The 17075-nt window shown below is 47.9% G+C and overlaps 1 protein-coding gene across 1 annotated transcript in view; it reads right to left on the reverse strand.

The window, feature by feature from the left end:
- WDR59 (WD repeat domain 59) overlaps positions 1 to 17075 on the reverse strand; it is a 56744-nt gene that overhangs the window by 3004 nt on the left and 36665 nt on the right. The window contains exons 17-24 of the mRNA XM_081921777.1: positions 13584 to 13737; positions 10625 to 10681; positions 4220 to 4356; positions 3069 to 3150; positions 2615 to 2727; positions 1233 to 1371; positions 1066 to 1138; positions 447 to 570 (exon numbers count right to left, since the gene is read on the reverse strand). Of these exons, the coding sequence (XP_081777903.1) occupies positions 447 to 570; positions 1066 to 1138; positions 1233 to 1371; positions 2615 to 2727; positions 3069 to 3150; positions 4220 to 4356; positions 10625 to 10681; positions 13584 to 13737 (879 nt within the window). The remainder of the gene's footprint in view (positions 1 to 446; positions 571 to 1065; positions 1139 to 1232; positions 1372 to 2614; positions 2728 to 3068; positions 3151 to 4219; positions 4357 to 10624; positions 10682 to 13583; positions 13738 to 17075) is intronic.

Genomic DNA, 17075 nt, shown 5'->3' on the forward strand with positions numbered 1-17075 from the left:
GCCCAAGTTCATGCTCTCCAAGTGCTGGCTGGGGTGCAGCTTGAGGAAGGATAACTTAAAACTTGAATAATATTGTTGGTGGGAGATTGGCATGGAAGATTTAAAAAGAAATGAAAACATGAGGACCTCAAAAATAAATGTGTGTGTTGATATTCCAGCTCCCTGGCAGACCAAAACGACCTGCTGGCTCAGCTGCACTCCCCAGTTAAACCAAGAGCTAGCCTGGAGTTCCAAAGGTTCCCCACTTCCCACCCCTGCCTCAGCCTAACTGCACTCTAGGAGGGAACAGGAAATGCTAAAAAAAAAAAAAAAAAAAGGAATCCAGAGCCAATGGGAATGCAGTTGATTTGAAGCTCAGTTCACCTCCCTTGTGGCATCACATTCAACCAAGGACACCAGAAAGTTTTCTGCCACCCTCCCTCCCACGCCTGACCACCCTTCTGTACCTTTTGTTCTTGTCATGCTGATCCTTCTCCCGATCCCGGTGGTCAGTGAATGCCAAGTTCCCAAAGCGGAAGTCGTCAGGTGAAGACTCGCCCCAGGCTGGTATGTGGTCCAATTCTTTGCTGGCTGCAGGAGGTCAAAGGGTGGATACAAGATGGTGGCAGCTCACAGAGGGCTGTGCTGATGGAGATGGGAGTTTTGGACTAGGACCTAGGAGACCAGGGTTCGATCCCCATGCAGCCATGAAGCTCACTAGGTCGCTTTGGGCCAGTCACTGCCTCTCATTGTGAATTAAGGCCAAGTTGCCCAAGAGCTGGGCTTGGGTAGTCAATGGGAAGTGCTTCGCACAATTGTGTTCAATTGCCCTTTTGAAAGCAGATTTGCCAAGTGCAAAGCGACAACCCAAATTTATTTTTGATTTTAAAATCCCACTTGTAATGCACTCTGGGTTCTCAAAGTGGCTCACAATTATTAAGTCCCCAAAGTACAAAGGAAAAGACCCAGATATAAAAACCTAAGCTTTCTTTTAATTATCTGAACAAAGAGGGCTGGAAGGTGATCTTCCAAGATGCCAAAATCTCTTCCTACTGGATATTTCAGAGCTGACAGCAGTGCACTCACCTATGTTCCAGCTGCTGGTGCTGAGTCCAGGGTCTGACATGCTGGAACAGGAGCCAGAGGAGGTAAAGCTGGGCTGTTGGGAAACAAGAGGGAAGTTTCATCACTGGAAGAACCGACCTTGACTGGTCCTTTTGGGGAAAGCAGTCAGAGGAAGAGTCTACCCGTACATATCGGCTGTGGCTGGAAGAGCGTTGAGGAAAGAATCCCACAGGAATCAGGGCTCCCTGTGGCCTGGACTGGGCTTCAAAGACGCTGCACAGCATGGCCAGAGTCTGCACGTCATGGAGCCGGCAATAGTGGGCCACCCTAGGAAGGGGAGGGAAAGAGAAGACTGGGTAGACCAATGGCCACTCACGCACACAAGGCTCAAAGCAGAGATGGGGGGGGCCACCTGCCCCCAAAGAAAAAATAATTCAGATTTGGCAACCCAATGTCTTAGAGGAAAATATCATGTAGATATAAACCATTATTTGCTTTGCCCTCAACAAAACCAAAGAGGAGGCAAACAAGTGCTCCAAAGCAGAATTCCTGCTTAGCATTACCACCAGCAGGTTTAGGGATATCACATTCTTCATACTTCCCAATGTTTCTTGGGTTTTTCTTTGTAGCAAAAAAGGGGTCTTCACTTGGTTTTGCTTTTATTTGCAGAGGAAAAGGTGAGAACACCAGGATGCTGAATTTTTGTGCCTGATTTCAGATTCACTTTGCAAAGTATACAGAGCTTGGACTAAAACAAAGACCAAAACCCCCACAAACACTGCCTGGCTGAGAGACACACCTTTTTTTTCCTCAAGTCTCTATGGTTTTATAGGTCACCATATTTGCAAAAGAAGATGGGCTGGGGAGCCTTGGGGAACATAAGCACCATCCAATGAGATCCTGGATGATCTACAATTTGAAAAGGAACACACTGGTGCTTCAAGCAATAACAAAAAGCTAAGTAATTTTTTGTGAGTGTGTATTTTTAATTGAGAACAAAATATGACTGACAAGGGATACCACAGATGAAGGGATTGGGAACATGTGGCCCTCCCAAAGTGGTTGCACTACAACTCCCATCAGCCCCAGCCAGCATGGCCAATGATCATGGGTGATGGGAACTGGAGTCTCCCTGCATCTGGCAGACCACAGATTCCCCAGCCAGCTGTGAGAGAGGATAATGAAGTGTTGCATGGCATAGCAAAATAACTCCCTCTCCCTCCCTCTGTCATAATAGGAGAACCGAGAGACATCCAACGAAACCAATTGCAAAAATATTCAGGGCAGACCGATTTATTTACACCACAACATAATATGGGATTACCTGCCCACAGCACATGTTAGGTAGGGCTGAGGGAGCTGCAGCCAAAGCAGAGATTCCTGATGACCTCAATGATCCCCAAACTGGGAGTGCAGAAACTGTTGACACCCACTACTATAGGTGACCAACCACTCAACACCCAAGAGGCACCCAGAAAAAAGGAAGAAAATAAAAGGCACTGTTTTGTTTAAGCCTTTGGGTCCTTGCCTCTTCCCCACCCTCCCCCCAATTCTTATTCCAGCTGCTTACAGAGAATCCAGGAGCTGGCGGCCAAATGGATGCTGGGCCCAGGGGGTCTCCAAGTCTGGGTCGGAGTTTGGGCCAAGGCAGAGATCAGTTGCTACTGTGGCCAGTGACCAGACCTGGAAAAGAAGTTGCAGATGATGGGCACACACACACACATAGATGTCCATGCTGTGCAGCCCACAAAGCAAGCAGTAACACTGTAGGGAAGAGGTTGAAGGTTGTCTGCTGAAATCCATAGCTCCATGTTGCATGGATGGTGTAATTCCACCTATGGAAGAGAGGGGGCCACTAGAACAGGGATGGGGGAAAGAAGAAGACAAGTAGCTGAGCAATAAAGAAGAGAGTAAAAAGCTCAGGCTGGACCATTGGCCCACTCTCTGCTGCTCCCTAAGTCAAGATCCTCTCCAGACAATATTGCGAATCGATGGGAGATGCCTCGCTGGGCTAGCAAAAATACCTGCAAGAGATCCTTGCGTCCCACAGTCAGGGCAGAGGCAGCGTTCTTCTGACAGGTCTCCTGGATGTCAGTCACGTTCAGTCTGAAGGACAAGAATAGCAGGTGATGCACAAGTGGGGGAGACATCACTCTCAAAGGCTTGGCCTGATTCTCCATATTTCATGTAAAGCAGGAGTGGGGAACCCTTTTCGGTCAGAGAATTGCATTCCCTCACAGGCAATCTTACTGGCATTGAAGGCTGGTGGTGGGTAAGGCCAGAGACAAAGATGGGCAGAGCAATGGGTGGAGCTTTTACCTGTGTGCTGTAGTCTATATTCCAGCCATGCAAAAGACAGAGGCTTTTGAAGCCCACCACCACCACCCAGCAAGCAAGAGGCATTTTAACAATTCAAAGACAGGTTCCAAAGAGACACAAACACTGGAGGCCAGCTCTGCAGCTTCCCTTCCTCTTCTGTTGAGACTATTGGGCAGACAACTTGGCAGACAACTTGGGCAGTGCCTAGTTACTGAATCTCCCTTCTTTTCTGCCCAGGACAGGTGGAGTCACAGCACTCAAGGCACCTCAGCACCCTGTTGCCATTTCCTAGCTTGGAAACACAGCAGGGCGCAAAGCAGTCACTAGACTCTAAGATCTCTCTGCAGAGTGACAGAGAAAGAAAAGCCAGAAGCTGCATACAAGGCTGCCTCTCCCCTCCCCACCCCAGCCCGAACTATACAGTAGTATAGCTGGAAAGCTGGAAGGAGTGAACTCCAGTGCACTGTCTCCAGAACACAGCATTCCTTAAATGAAAGACTGAGCTCTGGAAGTGGGCTCAGGGTTCCAGCTTTCCCCCTTCCAGGAAGAAAAGGCCCAACAGCCTGAATCACAGCCAGGAGCTCTTTAAGGCTAAAAGAGAGAATGTGGATTTGCCTGGTCAGCTGGGGGCAACCTAGCTCACCACAGACAACCAGGCAAGTGGCGGGGGGGGGGGAGGAAGGGATTCAGGATTGTAGGCAGCCTAGGGACAGACTTTCTGTTCTCATAGGGTGAAGGCCTGCAACAGAAAGTGCAGAATAGGATCACAGGCTGAGTTCTTAACCTGTCCCCCAGAACAGTACCCAAGACTGAGTTGCCACACAGAGTTTCTTGCACATGTGGCCCAGGTACTCACATGTACATCTCCCCTAGTAATTTGTGAACAGGAAGCAGGCAAGAGACATCCTGAATGATCACTTTCCCGGCAGCTTTGATGGGCCGGTTGGCAGCATCCGTCCCCTCTCGCTTGCTGCTCTTCCATCTCCTGGATTTCTGCAGTAGACAGAGCAGCATTTTAGAAGCAGTGATGAGGGAAAGAGACTGCAGACTGAGGGCAGGCAGGGAAGCTTTGGGAGGAGAACATTCAGCCCACGGCCCTGGAAGCTCTGCCTTAGGACCAACCAAGCAAACAGGAGCAGCTAATACACAGGGAGACTTGATAAAAGGCAGTCAAGACAGCAGCAAGAACAGAAGGAAGGAAGGTCTGTCGAGTTCAGTGGGTAAAGCCTAGAGAAGAGGCAGCTAAAGAAGCTGCCTTATGCAGAGTCAGGCTCTTCATTGATCTGGCTAATGTGACCGGGCAGAAGCTCTCCTGGGTTTCAGACAGAGAACTCCTCCAGCCCTACCAGGAGATGCTAGGGATTGAATCTGGGACCTTTTGCAGCCAAAGCAGATGCTCTACCACAGAAGTAACAAGCTAATCCTTGCATAACCTTGGTGGAAAAGGCATAGTCCCAGCCACCAATCTGACTGTAGAAGGTATGTTCCATGTGGCATATGGAGAGTGAAAGAAAGAAAGAAAGATTTGAAAAAAGGAGACCTTCCTAGAATCCAAGTGGTTGTGGCCACATGAGCAGGCAGGGTGTGCTGGTGCATGGCCAGCCTGGCACGAAAGCAGCCTCTGCCAATCTGGTGCCCTTCAGAAATACAGCTCCCAACACAGCTGTGCTTCATGAGAGCTGGAGGGAATGAGCCTGGCAGAGGCCACACAGCAGGAAACGCTGTACCAGGAGGACAGGCAACGTTCACTTTCAAAACAAGAGCATGGGCTGCAAGCAAACTAGCCGTGCCGTGCCCTGCCCTGCGCTTACAGCCACAAAGACTGTCTCAAGTCCATGGTTTCACTCATTCCTTTGGCCACATTTTCCCATTTAGTTCTTAGATTTGCTTCTAGCTGCCTACTGGGTGAAGGGGAGGGGAGACACATGCAGAGTCGGGAAAGATGGAAGCCATGAGGTCCAAGTTCATTCTCAGAGGGACTTTGGCTGAAAAGGTCCAGGCAACACTGATCAAGCTGTGCTTACTGCATGTGATCAAGCCATTAATGTCCAAGGTGGTGACTTGGTGCATCTCTCACAGAATAAAACGACACATGACCTCTACCTAATAGAGGGAATTCCTGCCTCCCACCCCTCCTCCCGTGCAAGTCCCTGTTGCAGATGCAATAATACGTGCAAAAACACAAAAGCGCAATTCCCTTGAAGTTCCCCTATTTGCACAAATCATTAACATCCAAAGCTGTTTGTTGTAGCAAAACAGAATTTATAAGGGGGAAATGTGTAGGGAGGGAGGTGGGTGGGTGCACAGAGGAATGCACAAAGCCAGTTATGGTTCATGCACCTCTCGCCAGCTATTTAAAAAGCTGTGAGTTAGAAGAACTTCTGGGATTTGAAGCCTGAATGAGAGACCACAACCCTGAGAAAGCGAACCCTGAGAAAGTGAACACTCAAGAGACAAACTGGTGCCTCGTGGGGGGCACGAGTTCTTTCTCATACAGACTATACAGCCTGCAATTCCACACATTCACTTTGGAGACAAAAATCGAGGATTAGTACAAACTGGGAATGAGAGACTTGGAGATCATGCTGAACAGGGAGTCCCCAAGGCCACTTTGCTCAGGCAGAAGCAAACACAAAGGCCTGTGTGTACTCTATACTAAAGAGAGAAAGAAAAGCAGGGTTCTGCAACTTATTCCAAACTAGGCAAATTTCACACATAAAGACTGGTTGTTTTCAGTCATTTTATTCTGAAGTCTGCCTGTCCCCTTCTCTTGCACTTGGGTGTCAGAGATTCCACAGGGCACGATTTCAAATATGTCTCCACAGACATAAGGGAGAGGAAAAATGTATGCTTAATATGAGGGTCAAACTAGATGTGACTTTCAGAACATTCTTGAACTACATGCTAATGACTAACCACATCAGCTGCAAGTGTCCTGGTCTGGCTTAGCTGTTACTGGTGATGTAACACTAGTACCCCATCCCCATAGAGCACCCTGTTTTCAACATTGCTTGGAGACTACTATGCCGTAACCAGCTGCCCTGAGACACAAGGGCAGACTGATTACACCTCCAATTTCATTATGAACTGCAATGCAATCAAATGAAATCCAGATCAGCATTTGCCAAGCCCTCCAGGTGTTTTGGACTGCAACTCCCTTCAGCCCTGAGCAACATACAGATGGGAGTTGCAGTTCAAATCACCTGGAGGGCACCGGCTTGGCCAGATACACACTCAGTGACTTGATAGAGCAAAAGAGCCACAGAGGGAATGAAAAGGCCAAGCAACCTCCTCAACTTCTAAGCATCAGGAAGAGGGATGTCATGGGATGGGGATGGAAGCGGCAACTGCACTCAACGAGCTCACAACGAGCTGATGGTCTGCACCAGCACACGGGAAGGAAGAGAGGAGCCATGGCAACTGGTTATGGATATATAGACATGAAGCAAGCCCAAGAATAAGCCACCAACCACTTTGTAGCAACCGCTGGGATATTTGCACAATCAGCAGGGTGTGGGGCTATGAAATCCTTCCACCTTCTGGTGACTCGTGTACACTTCCCTTTAGCAGCACAGTAGATGGATGAAGCCTCAGCTGATACGTCAAGGGGTCAAGAATTCAAAAGCAACTTTTCACTAAGAATCTGCACTGCACCCATATTATGTCAAATAATGTTAGCTCACCCCTAAATCAAACTGGTCTGCGAAGGGAGGGCAGAGTCAGTTAAAGAGACTGAGGTCCCACAATACTGTACTCTGCTTTCTCCGTGCCAGTATCCAAAGCAAAGCCCTGATCACCTACAGTCAGCAAACAGACACAAGACACAGCAATCAATCAGGATGGCTGGTTGGTTATCGCATTCTGGCTACTAGGAATACAGATATCATTTGCCCTGATCTGCTGCTTAGAAGTTGTGTGTGCGCACGCATGCACACATTTTTTTTTGTTTTCTTCTACCTCAACACAATGCAATGGAGCTTTATGACTCAACCATTGCCCTGCAAATAACTTAGCAGCACCACCGATTAGTAATTCTCATCACTTCTTAAAAATAAGGTGCACAAATTGCCACCTGGCACAACACCTGGCACAGCTCCATGGAAGCTGGAACTTGGAGCTACTTATTCAGGTCTGCAGGCTTAGGCCTAAGTCCACACATTCAGCAAGAATTAAATGGTGAAGTAGACTATACTACATCAGGTATGTCAGGCTGCAACTCAAGTTTCAGACACAAGGGTCAGAGCCAGGGAATCTATGGACCTATGTTGCTGAACTACAATTTCCACCATTCCCAGCCACTGACCATGCTGGCTGGAGCTGATGGGAACTGGAGTGCAACAACATCTAGAGGGCCAAAGGCTCCCCATCACTGGTGCAGATGAAGATATAGACCTCAAAGAGGCACTACTATCACTTGAATCACGCTAACCTTGTACTATGAATGTGCTCTGGATGCATGCAATGTGTGTCTGGGGAAGGGGGTGGGATACCATACTGCTTCCCTTAATGCCCCCCACCCCGGGGCTGATATGAAACGGTAGCCCCCGCAGGTGCTTATCTCTACCACCATCAGCCAGAGCACAAGACAGTCTCAGTTGAACTGGCCCTGGGCAAGAAAAGACTCTCCTCCTGCCAGCTCTCTGCTACCACCACCAAAGCCCATTGCCTGATGTGGAAGGAGAGACTGGTAGGGGGATCCATTCCTTTTTAAAAAATATAATTTTATTAAGATTTTTCAGCATACAATAAAAACAGAAACAAAACAAAGAAAGAAGCAAGCTGACAGAGAGATAAGAATAATAACAGAGTGTACGTGTGTGTGTAAGTGTGACTTCAAACTATCCATCTTTCAGTTGTGTCAACAAAAATTCCTCATAATAATCCAGTGTTCAATCCAGAGTAATGTCCAGTTATTCCTCCCTCTGCTAACTGATGTTTTCCTGATATTAAATCCAGGCACCACAGGTTCATTCCTTTTCCTTCCCATCCAATAATTCCAAAAGTTTGTCCAGTTATTATAAGTAAGCCTTAATTTTCCTCTAGACCAATCTCACAACTTTACCTCCAGACTTTAAAAAGACATTCAGTCCTTGTTCTTTATATAATAAGACAATATTCATAATTTATTAAAAAATATGTCCCTCAATGTCTTTGCTGCCCAGGCCTGCCAACTCTATGGGGCTGAGGCCTCTACAGCTCCCCACCTCAATGTCTGCTGGAATGGGACTCAGCCCCCTCCCCACAGGAGGCCTGGTGGGATGTCACCCCCCAATGTTGGTTGCAACTTAGCTGCTGCCACCTTGCTTAGAGTACTGGTAAGGATGGCACTAGCAGCATAGACTTGGGAAGGCGAAATACTTGCTTTGACTTGATGGGTCTACTGGCGAGTCTAACTGCTGACTCAGCCTTATGCTACACTTGTGAGTATTATCAGGGCTTGCTAACAAATTAGGTAGACATTAATTCACAGCCCCTAAAGATGTATCCATATCTTCCAATTCCATTTCCTGTGGCCATGGGCTTCCATCTTTGTCATTTAGGGGAAAAAAATGATTTCCCGCTTCCTGTATTTCCATCCTTTTTTCAAAAGTATTGCAGGAGGCATTGTCAACTTTCCCCCCTCAGATGATTTCAAATTGTACACAGAGTCCTCCTTCCATGAATTCCATCTCCTTCAACATCATAGCTCCAACATTACATTGTTCCACTCCTTCCAGAACTGATACTACTGCAAGAGGCTTAGTGGCTTTTCCCCCCAAAGGAGAACTCATTCCTCATACATGATGGCAATGGTGGCTTGGATGAAGGACTTCATAGAGAGGTGGGGTGGGGGTTCTGGAAAGAACACCCTCTCCTCAGACTTACTTACCCTACAGCTCTTCACCCCAACCACTGTTGCACAGGGGGAAAGCATATTTCAGGCACAGGCAAGCTGAAGGAAATGCTCTGTAGAAATTATGTAAATTAGGGAAGCTCACCTATTTTGCAGAGTTTGCTCTCCCAAGGAGGGGCAGGGATCTAGAGGGCACCCAAGCCCCATCCTCAGAGGACCAAAGATCTGAACAGCCACATGGATTGCAATCCACATGGACTGCACCACATGGATTGCACCAGGAATTTCCAATTAATATTTCACAAAACTATTATCATAGAAATGAAGGGCGAGCATAACAACTGGCATTCCTATTAATGCTGTCGGTGGTTCAAAGGGCTTCACGTATGCAAGCATATGATAATTCTTGCAACCACCCCAAAAGGTAGGTCAGTATTGTTATTATCCTTGTCTTGCAGATGTGGAGCAGAGACCAGGAGGCCAGCCACACACTTGCCTAAGGCTTTCCTAGTGAGTTCATGGCACAAACAAGATCTGAAACAGAGGATTGCTTGGCGTCTTAAACACCCTTAACAGCTCTGGACTTGCCAGGGCCAACATTCTTAAGAAGCTTGTTTCTACAGCCTAGACTACATACTGCATGGAAAAAAGGAAGCTCCCCACCCAACATCCCTGTCAGAGAGCCTATTCATAGGCTACTCCAATCCAATGCAGGAATCACAACTAAAGAATCCCTGAGAGATGGCCATCCATCTGTTTAAAAACTTCCAATGGAGGACAGTTCATGACTGTCCATTCCACTGTCAAACAGATCTTACTCACAAAAAGTTCTTTATGTTGAGACAGAATCTACTTCCTTGAATTTTGAATCCACTGGTTCAGGTCCTCCCCTCTGAAGCAGCAGAAAACAAGCTCACTCCATTCTCCATGTGACAGCCCTTCAGATATTTGAAGATGGCTATAATATCACCTCTCAATCTTCTCTTCAACAGGCTAAATATCCATAACTCCCTCAACCACTACTCATAAGGCCTGGTTTCCAGGCCCTTTATCGACTTGCTCGTCCTCTACACAAACTCCAGCTTGTCAATATCCTTCTTAAACTGTGGTGCCCAGAATTGGTTACGGGACTCCAGGTGGGGTCTGACCAAGGCAAGGCAGAGTATTATCTTGCTCCAATTAGCACCAAACATTAAAGCTATGTAATCATCCTGGTTGTCCTAGAAAACACAACCAACTTTGGAGTACCACCTCACATAAGCACAGGATGCCTTCCCTCCCACTGCCCTGATTCCTCCACCCACCCAAGTCAGTTGTCCTCTCCAGCTACAGTCTGGGTTACGCAAAGCCAGGCAGGTGGCAGGTTATTCTTGGGCCCATGGGGAGCGGACAGTTAGTCAAGGGCAGCAGTAACACAGCAAACAGTACCGGGAAGTCGTTAATTGCTTGTATGGACCAACGCCGTCTGGCAGAGCAAGGCGACATCTGTGCATGAGAATGTTACGCCCAGGAGGGGAAGGAGGGAAGAAGGTGAGCCGTTGAGAGAAGGAAAAGAGGAAGAAAAGAACACAGAGCTGAGAAACTCATGAGCCAAGGGGCCTCATGCTGCACCAAGGGCAGAGGCCAGCTGTGGACCAGTCAGAGATGTGCCATTCCAGGGCAGCCAAGGGCCTTCTTATTCTGATGCAGCACAGGAAAGATGGAAAGGTCTGCCCTCTAGAGGAGTGACACAGTACTATCTACTCTGAGAGCCAGCACCTCTCCCAAGTTGCAGACAAAAGACTGCAATCTGCCATTGCGTGGCGAGTTCCCGCCCCCACCAGGATAAATAAAGACACCAGACACTGTATGTAAGGTTAATTGCGCGAATTAGGCCACAACTTTATTGAATTCAGGAGTGAGAGGCATTGGCATAGGCATTGGTCCTAACGGCTATCCGGCTCCAGCCCATTTGCTGGAGACACGGGGAAGGGTTAACCTTATATCGGGGGAGACTCCCGCGAGGCGCGTCGACTAGGAGCTCCCCCGGGTCACCGCTCTGGGGCGTGCCTTTGGCCCACACCTCCATAGGCTTCGGACAGGGCCACGCCCCCCGGGGTTCTTTAACGGACCACCCTTCGCTCGCTGGGGGGAGGTAATGGCGTTCCTCCCCCCCCCCACACACACATCGTCTTAACCCCTTCTTACCAATGCCTACCGCCAATGCCGAGAAGTTGTGACGAGTTGCTACGAGGTAGGCGAAAAACCAAAAGGCCCGAAATTGCCAATTGGGAAAAATTCCTACCATGCCCCATGCGGCGACAGACCGAAGTCCATAGCAATGTCAAATGAGTGCCTAAGCCTAAACCTACTTAAAGGGAGGGAGGGTGGGAAAAAAAACGTGGGGGCGAGCCGGCGAAAGAGGGCGAGCCCCCTCCGCACCGGCTATACATAGGGCAAGCCACGCCCCCCCCGTCGGCCAGCTGATTGGCTGGCTGGGGGGGGCGGGCCAGGCGGGGATTCCCCTGCTCTCGCGGGGGCTGGGGCCAGCCCCCGCTCGCGTGGGTGGGCGTGAAGCCCGCAACCCCACCTCCTGGGGCAGGCCCGGAAGTGGCTTTGCAGGGGCTGAACCTGTGGTCCTCTACATACAAAACATACTCATGACCACTTCCCACAAAAAAACACAACGGAAGCAAGTTTCCCCAAGATGTCATATGAATCCTCGCTGGTCCTCATATCAATCCTCTATTCCAGGGATAGGGAAACCTATGGAACTCCACTTGTTACTGGACTCCCAACTCTCCCATCAGTCCAAGCCAGCATGGCTAATGGTCAAGGGAGATGGGAGCAGAAGTCCAACCACAGCTGGAGGGGCACAGGTTCCCCACCCCAGTTCTTCCTTCACTGCGGAAAGGGAAGTGTCTCACGCAACTAGCGCTGCTGACAGTGACACTGAGGTCAGAGGCCTTGAGTCCTCTGAGACACAGAGCAGTCAAATACACAGGCAGGAAGGCCCTGCTGGCTGCACCCCTCAGGTGGTTGTTTCCCTTTCCTTATCTGTTTTCCCCTGTGGCTAATTTAACCCACACAAATTCCTAGGAAATAATTAGCTGCTAAGAAAGGGAGCTCAGATGACCCCCATCAGTGCGCAGCAAATGCTCAGCATCTAGATGTGAAGAGCCCTCAGCCTGTGCCAATCCCTCCACCTATCCAGGCTATCCATGGATAGCTTCTGGGGTGCTGGCATTTCACACACTGCTTCCCTACAATATGCTTCCCATGATTCAAAATAAATACTCAATTACTGACCCAAGAGCACAGGAATTTGCCACGGGAAAAGCCCTGTGCAACTCTGTTTTATTTCATCACTTTAAAACCACCCTGTCAGTTGGGCCTCCCGGTCCCTGTGCATTTCAATCCCCGAAAGGCCCCAAAATAGGCAGGACTAGATACAGCTTCAAGAGCAAAAGACTCCTTCCAAAATGAGACCCCTGAAAACTCAGCCTTCAGGGAACCTGGCTGGCTCAAAGTGGCACATGCCACGCTGGGAAGAGGGTCTCTATCTGCTGCATCAGGTTTTGCGAAGCTGCTAACTGCTGATAGCGCTGGGAAAGTTGAGCCTAGTGTGATCAGCTCAAAGAGCCCTAAGCCCCGATTCTAAGTGCATCAGCTCAGTTAAGTGTTTTTTTAGCTCACTCTCAAGATCGTCATTTTAGGCCACCGTACAGTATATGATGGCGTGGGGAACTCCAAGACTGCCAAGAAGGTAGTCACAGCTGTATCCTATGGGGTTTCATTAAATAAGGGCCATTCAAGCTCTTCCAAAGTGGGCAGGAACTAGATGTGGTAAGTCTGCCCTGGGACACCTAACCAATTATCTCTGGCAAGTGGAGGTGCTCAACATGAGCCAGTCAACAAGCCCAGCTCTCAAGTAAGCGGGGAGCCGGAGACAACGTCGTAGCCTTTGCAACCCAGGGGTTTGGCAGATTTCCACGCTCCCTGATGGACCCCAGTGTGACCCAAGTGTAAAAAGCCTGCCCTCTTGTGCCACACAGTCAGTCCAGATTGCTTGCACACAAATCCACAGAGCTGTCAGGCACCCCTATAGAATTCTTGCATGGTCCACCCAAGGACCACTCAGATGCATAAAAAACCTAGCAAGTCCCTAATTGCAGATAGCTGGCCTTTTTCAGTAAGTGAAGGCATAATGCTAAGAAAGGAAGAATCAAGAGCATCCCAAAGAGAGCCAGCAGCACAGCTCATCCAAGGTGTCTCCTTGGGCTTCTATTACAGGACAGGCAAATCCTGCCCTCCACCCTGCAAGAGTGCTGTTAAGGGCAGTGATCTCCAACAAGCATAAATGGCTGGAAATGAGGCAGCGAGGGAGCTCCACAGACCACACACTTACCCTCTCCTTATAGTAGAAGGAACTGATGGAGACCTGCTCCTTCTCGTTGCGTGTCGGGCTCCCACCGTACAAGCGCAGGTTGCCAGGGGTCTCTGTACGGATCTTCATGGGAGTGATGAGGCCACTATGGTAGGCTGAGAGGGCTGACAGGGATCTGAAAACAAGATACACATTCCTGAAAGCTGAGCTAACAGTCAGTCCCATGCAGCATCACAGGAAGCAGGGATTGAGGCAAAGGGCACAGCAGAAGGATAGGAAACTCTCATAAACTCAGTCAGGCTGTTGGCCTATCCCAGAGTTCGCCAAAGGTTTAGGGCCTGTGGGCACATTTGCAAACCTGAGAAACTATTATGGGAGCATCACACACACTACAACCTATTCTATACAGGGCACACCTCCAAGATGGCGTCGTTAGTGGTAGCTCTATTTTGTGCTCCGCGTTGATAATATAGATTTATCAGTATTTATCAGCACTTTTAAAGCTTTTTTTTTTCTTTTTCCTTTTTTTTTTTTTAACCAAGCTTAGCAGTTTTAAACTATCACTCTTTTTTTATTAACTGCCAAAGGCCTATTTTTATCCAAAAGAGGCTCAGCAAGCCGCCCTATCTTCACGAAGCTGGTAATTAGCAGACGGGGTGGCCAGCTACTCCTTTGGAAGGACGCCAAGCTTTTTATCTATAAAAAAAAAGGAAGGAATTGAAGCAGCTATAACCCCAAGAAACACAAGGCAAGTTCAACCCGATAATTATTCCAAGGGACTTTTGTTTTTTTTTCTGCTTTGTTATACTGCCTAGCTACTTTACTGGTTACGTCGTGAGGCTGTTGAATGAGGGAGAAAGACCTAGTTGAATTTTAAACGAAACAAGGCACAGTATGAAAGCTTAAGACCAGTAATATTTTCTAACATTTTAAATGACTGATACCTCACAAGCCCCGATGTAAATTGCTGGAGAAACTAACAAGTTGGAGAGGTTGGAGAGGTTTAGGAGGCAACTTCCACAAATCGGCATTTCTGCTATTGTTTACTCCAGCTTAGAACAAAAGATAAGCCGCCGTTAAGCAAGCACCCCCTACCATATATCCATATATACCCATATACCCACTATGGTCCTCACCAGGAAAAAATACAAGGACCAAGGAATTTTGCCTAATTCACCACAGAGCCCGATGGAGCGCCGAAGGAGACAAAGTAAAATTACCAGCTACTTTCCTCAAAAAGACTCGAGCAAGAGAACTCAGAATGAGAGTATCCTAGATGTAGCTATGCCTTTGCCACTCACAGTGTTGGATTGGTCAACACAGCTAAAGGACTTGCAAACAAACAACAAGAGGACAAACCATCCAACAAATTTGGCCCAAGAACTTGCCATAGCAGAGAATGCTACAAAGGCTAATACAGCCAACACACCTGATGCCAATCCTCATTTGTCACCGCTGGAACTTGGAGGTAATCTTTCAACCCATTGGTTGAAAGCCAATGACTGCGGAACAGAAATGTGGGGTGATTATCTTCAGGAGCAGATATACCAGATTTCTAAGGATCTCCTTAACGTTAAAAATTTTTTAGCGATAACAAACGGGCTGCTCCTGACCCTAGTGGATAATTTCAAACAACATGTGAGCGCTTCAGACCAGAATACAAATCCCCTAGCCAGCCCGGATCCACCACTCCCCAGCAAACCCCGGAGGAAAAAAGCTGAGCCTAAGATGAAGAAAAGCAAAAATATGAAAAACCTAAGGCGGCTTAAGACAACTCACCGTACCTGTAAAAAATATTGGCAGAAGCTCTTTAACCTTCTTCCATCCCTTTCTACAAGTGGAACAAACAAATCCAACTCGAGTGCCATCAAAGAGACACGTAAAGTAGATACACCCATAAAAGAATCTAAATCAAGTTTTGAAGAATCAACACCGAGCTGGGACAAAGGAACTAATCCATCTACAGTTATACCGCCCCAGAGTCCTCTTATGGCCAGCACAGAATCTGTAGACAGAGGTGAGCAGGCGACCCAAACTATTGAGGGGAACCACTCCTCCCAAGCTCGACAGATGTTGTGTCCCAAAAGAGAATGGAGTTTAGTCCTAATCCCACAAAAGCTTGTCTTTGCTAATTACCCTAAACCGCCTAGATTTTATGCAGGGTTGGACCGTATAGACCACTTTTTGTCCATTATAAGTGGCATTTTACCGGGGGTAGTAAAAGCAACTGACATAGCCGCTATAGAGTATCTACATCAAGATGATTGCTCGGTACGAGCATTGATTACTTTTTTAGATCATAATCTGGCCAGTTTCATTTTTAGAGCTAAAAACCTATTCAAAAAAGAAAGAATAGTCCTATTAAGAATATTTGAAAATAGAGCACCTGCAACCTCTCTGATGGGGCCCAAGAGCATAGGAATGGAAGTTCACAAAAGGGAAAAAACCAACCACCAAAACCATCGAAATAGAAAGCATAAGTTCCAGCAGGATCATCTCCATCAAACAGTACCAAATGAAAAAAAGGAAGCCCCACATCCAACTGGCGTCTGGCCTCTCACGTGTGATAGTGAGGACTCCGCTTTGGAGGAAGAACTCTCGCTGATAAAGCGATTCTGGTCACTGCATTCTCCAGCTCAAAATGAGATCCTGAAAAGACTTGATTTACTTCGAAGCAGACTAGAAAAAAAGGATGATCAAGGTGAGACAATGAAGGACCCTTATGTGCAGCCCATATCTCCCAAATGTCTGGTGGATAAGAAGACAGTGGGAGGCACCTTTAAATGTGTAGACGTGGAATTACAATCTGAGCCCCCTGTGATGTACAATAAAGTAAGACCAAATCAAGGTGTGAAACCTCAAAGCTCCTGGCACAGCTATCTTAAATTGTCTCCGAATGAATTAGCTTCCCCCCCAACTCCAAAATCTAGCCCCAAATCACCAAGAAAAGAGGATCACTACACTCTCTCCAAGCAGTCATCCTCGAAAAGAGCCAACGGGTGTGTTTTTTTAGATACCAAAGAATTGCTGGACGTGGTGGTGACATAGATCCAGCTCCCCGAAGGGCCCGGGGCCTAAAAGTGCTGTCTTGGAATATCGCGGGTTGGCACGCCAAGAAAAATAATCAACAATTTTTGTGCTACCTTAAGCAATTTGACATCATCTTCTTTCAGGAGACATGGCAGAATGACCCTATATTTCTTAATGGGTATAACTGCCACTACCTGCCTGCCTCTCCATCTCTAAGGGGCGGCAGATCTAGTGGTGGCCTAGCTTGCTTCATTTCCACGGAGCTGGCGCATTCTCTAACAGCCCTACCCAGCTGCAATTCTTTAGCAACAGCCGCTCTACTTAGCTTCAAGAGAACTACTCTCTTGCTGGTCAATGTCTATATTCCCCCAGGCCAAAAAAACCCCGTTGTCAAGGCTACATGGGCTGAGCTAGAGGCGTTTTTAGAGCCTCTCGAATCTACTTACCCGTCTGCCCTGACTATTGTGTGTGGAGACTTCAACG

This window comes from Podarcis melisellensis (genome assembly GCF_964234715.1).
Source record: "Podarcis melisellensis genome assembly, chromosome: 8".
In the NCBI taxonomy this organism is placed as follows: Eukaryota; Metazoa; Chordata; class Lepidosauria; order Squamata; family Lacertidae; genus Podarcis; species Podarcis melisellensis.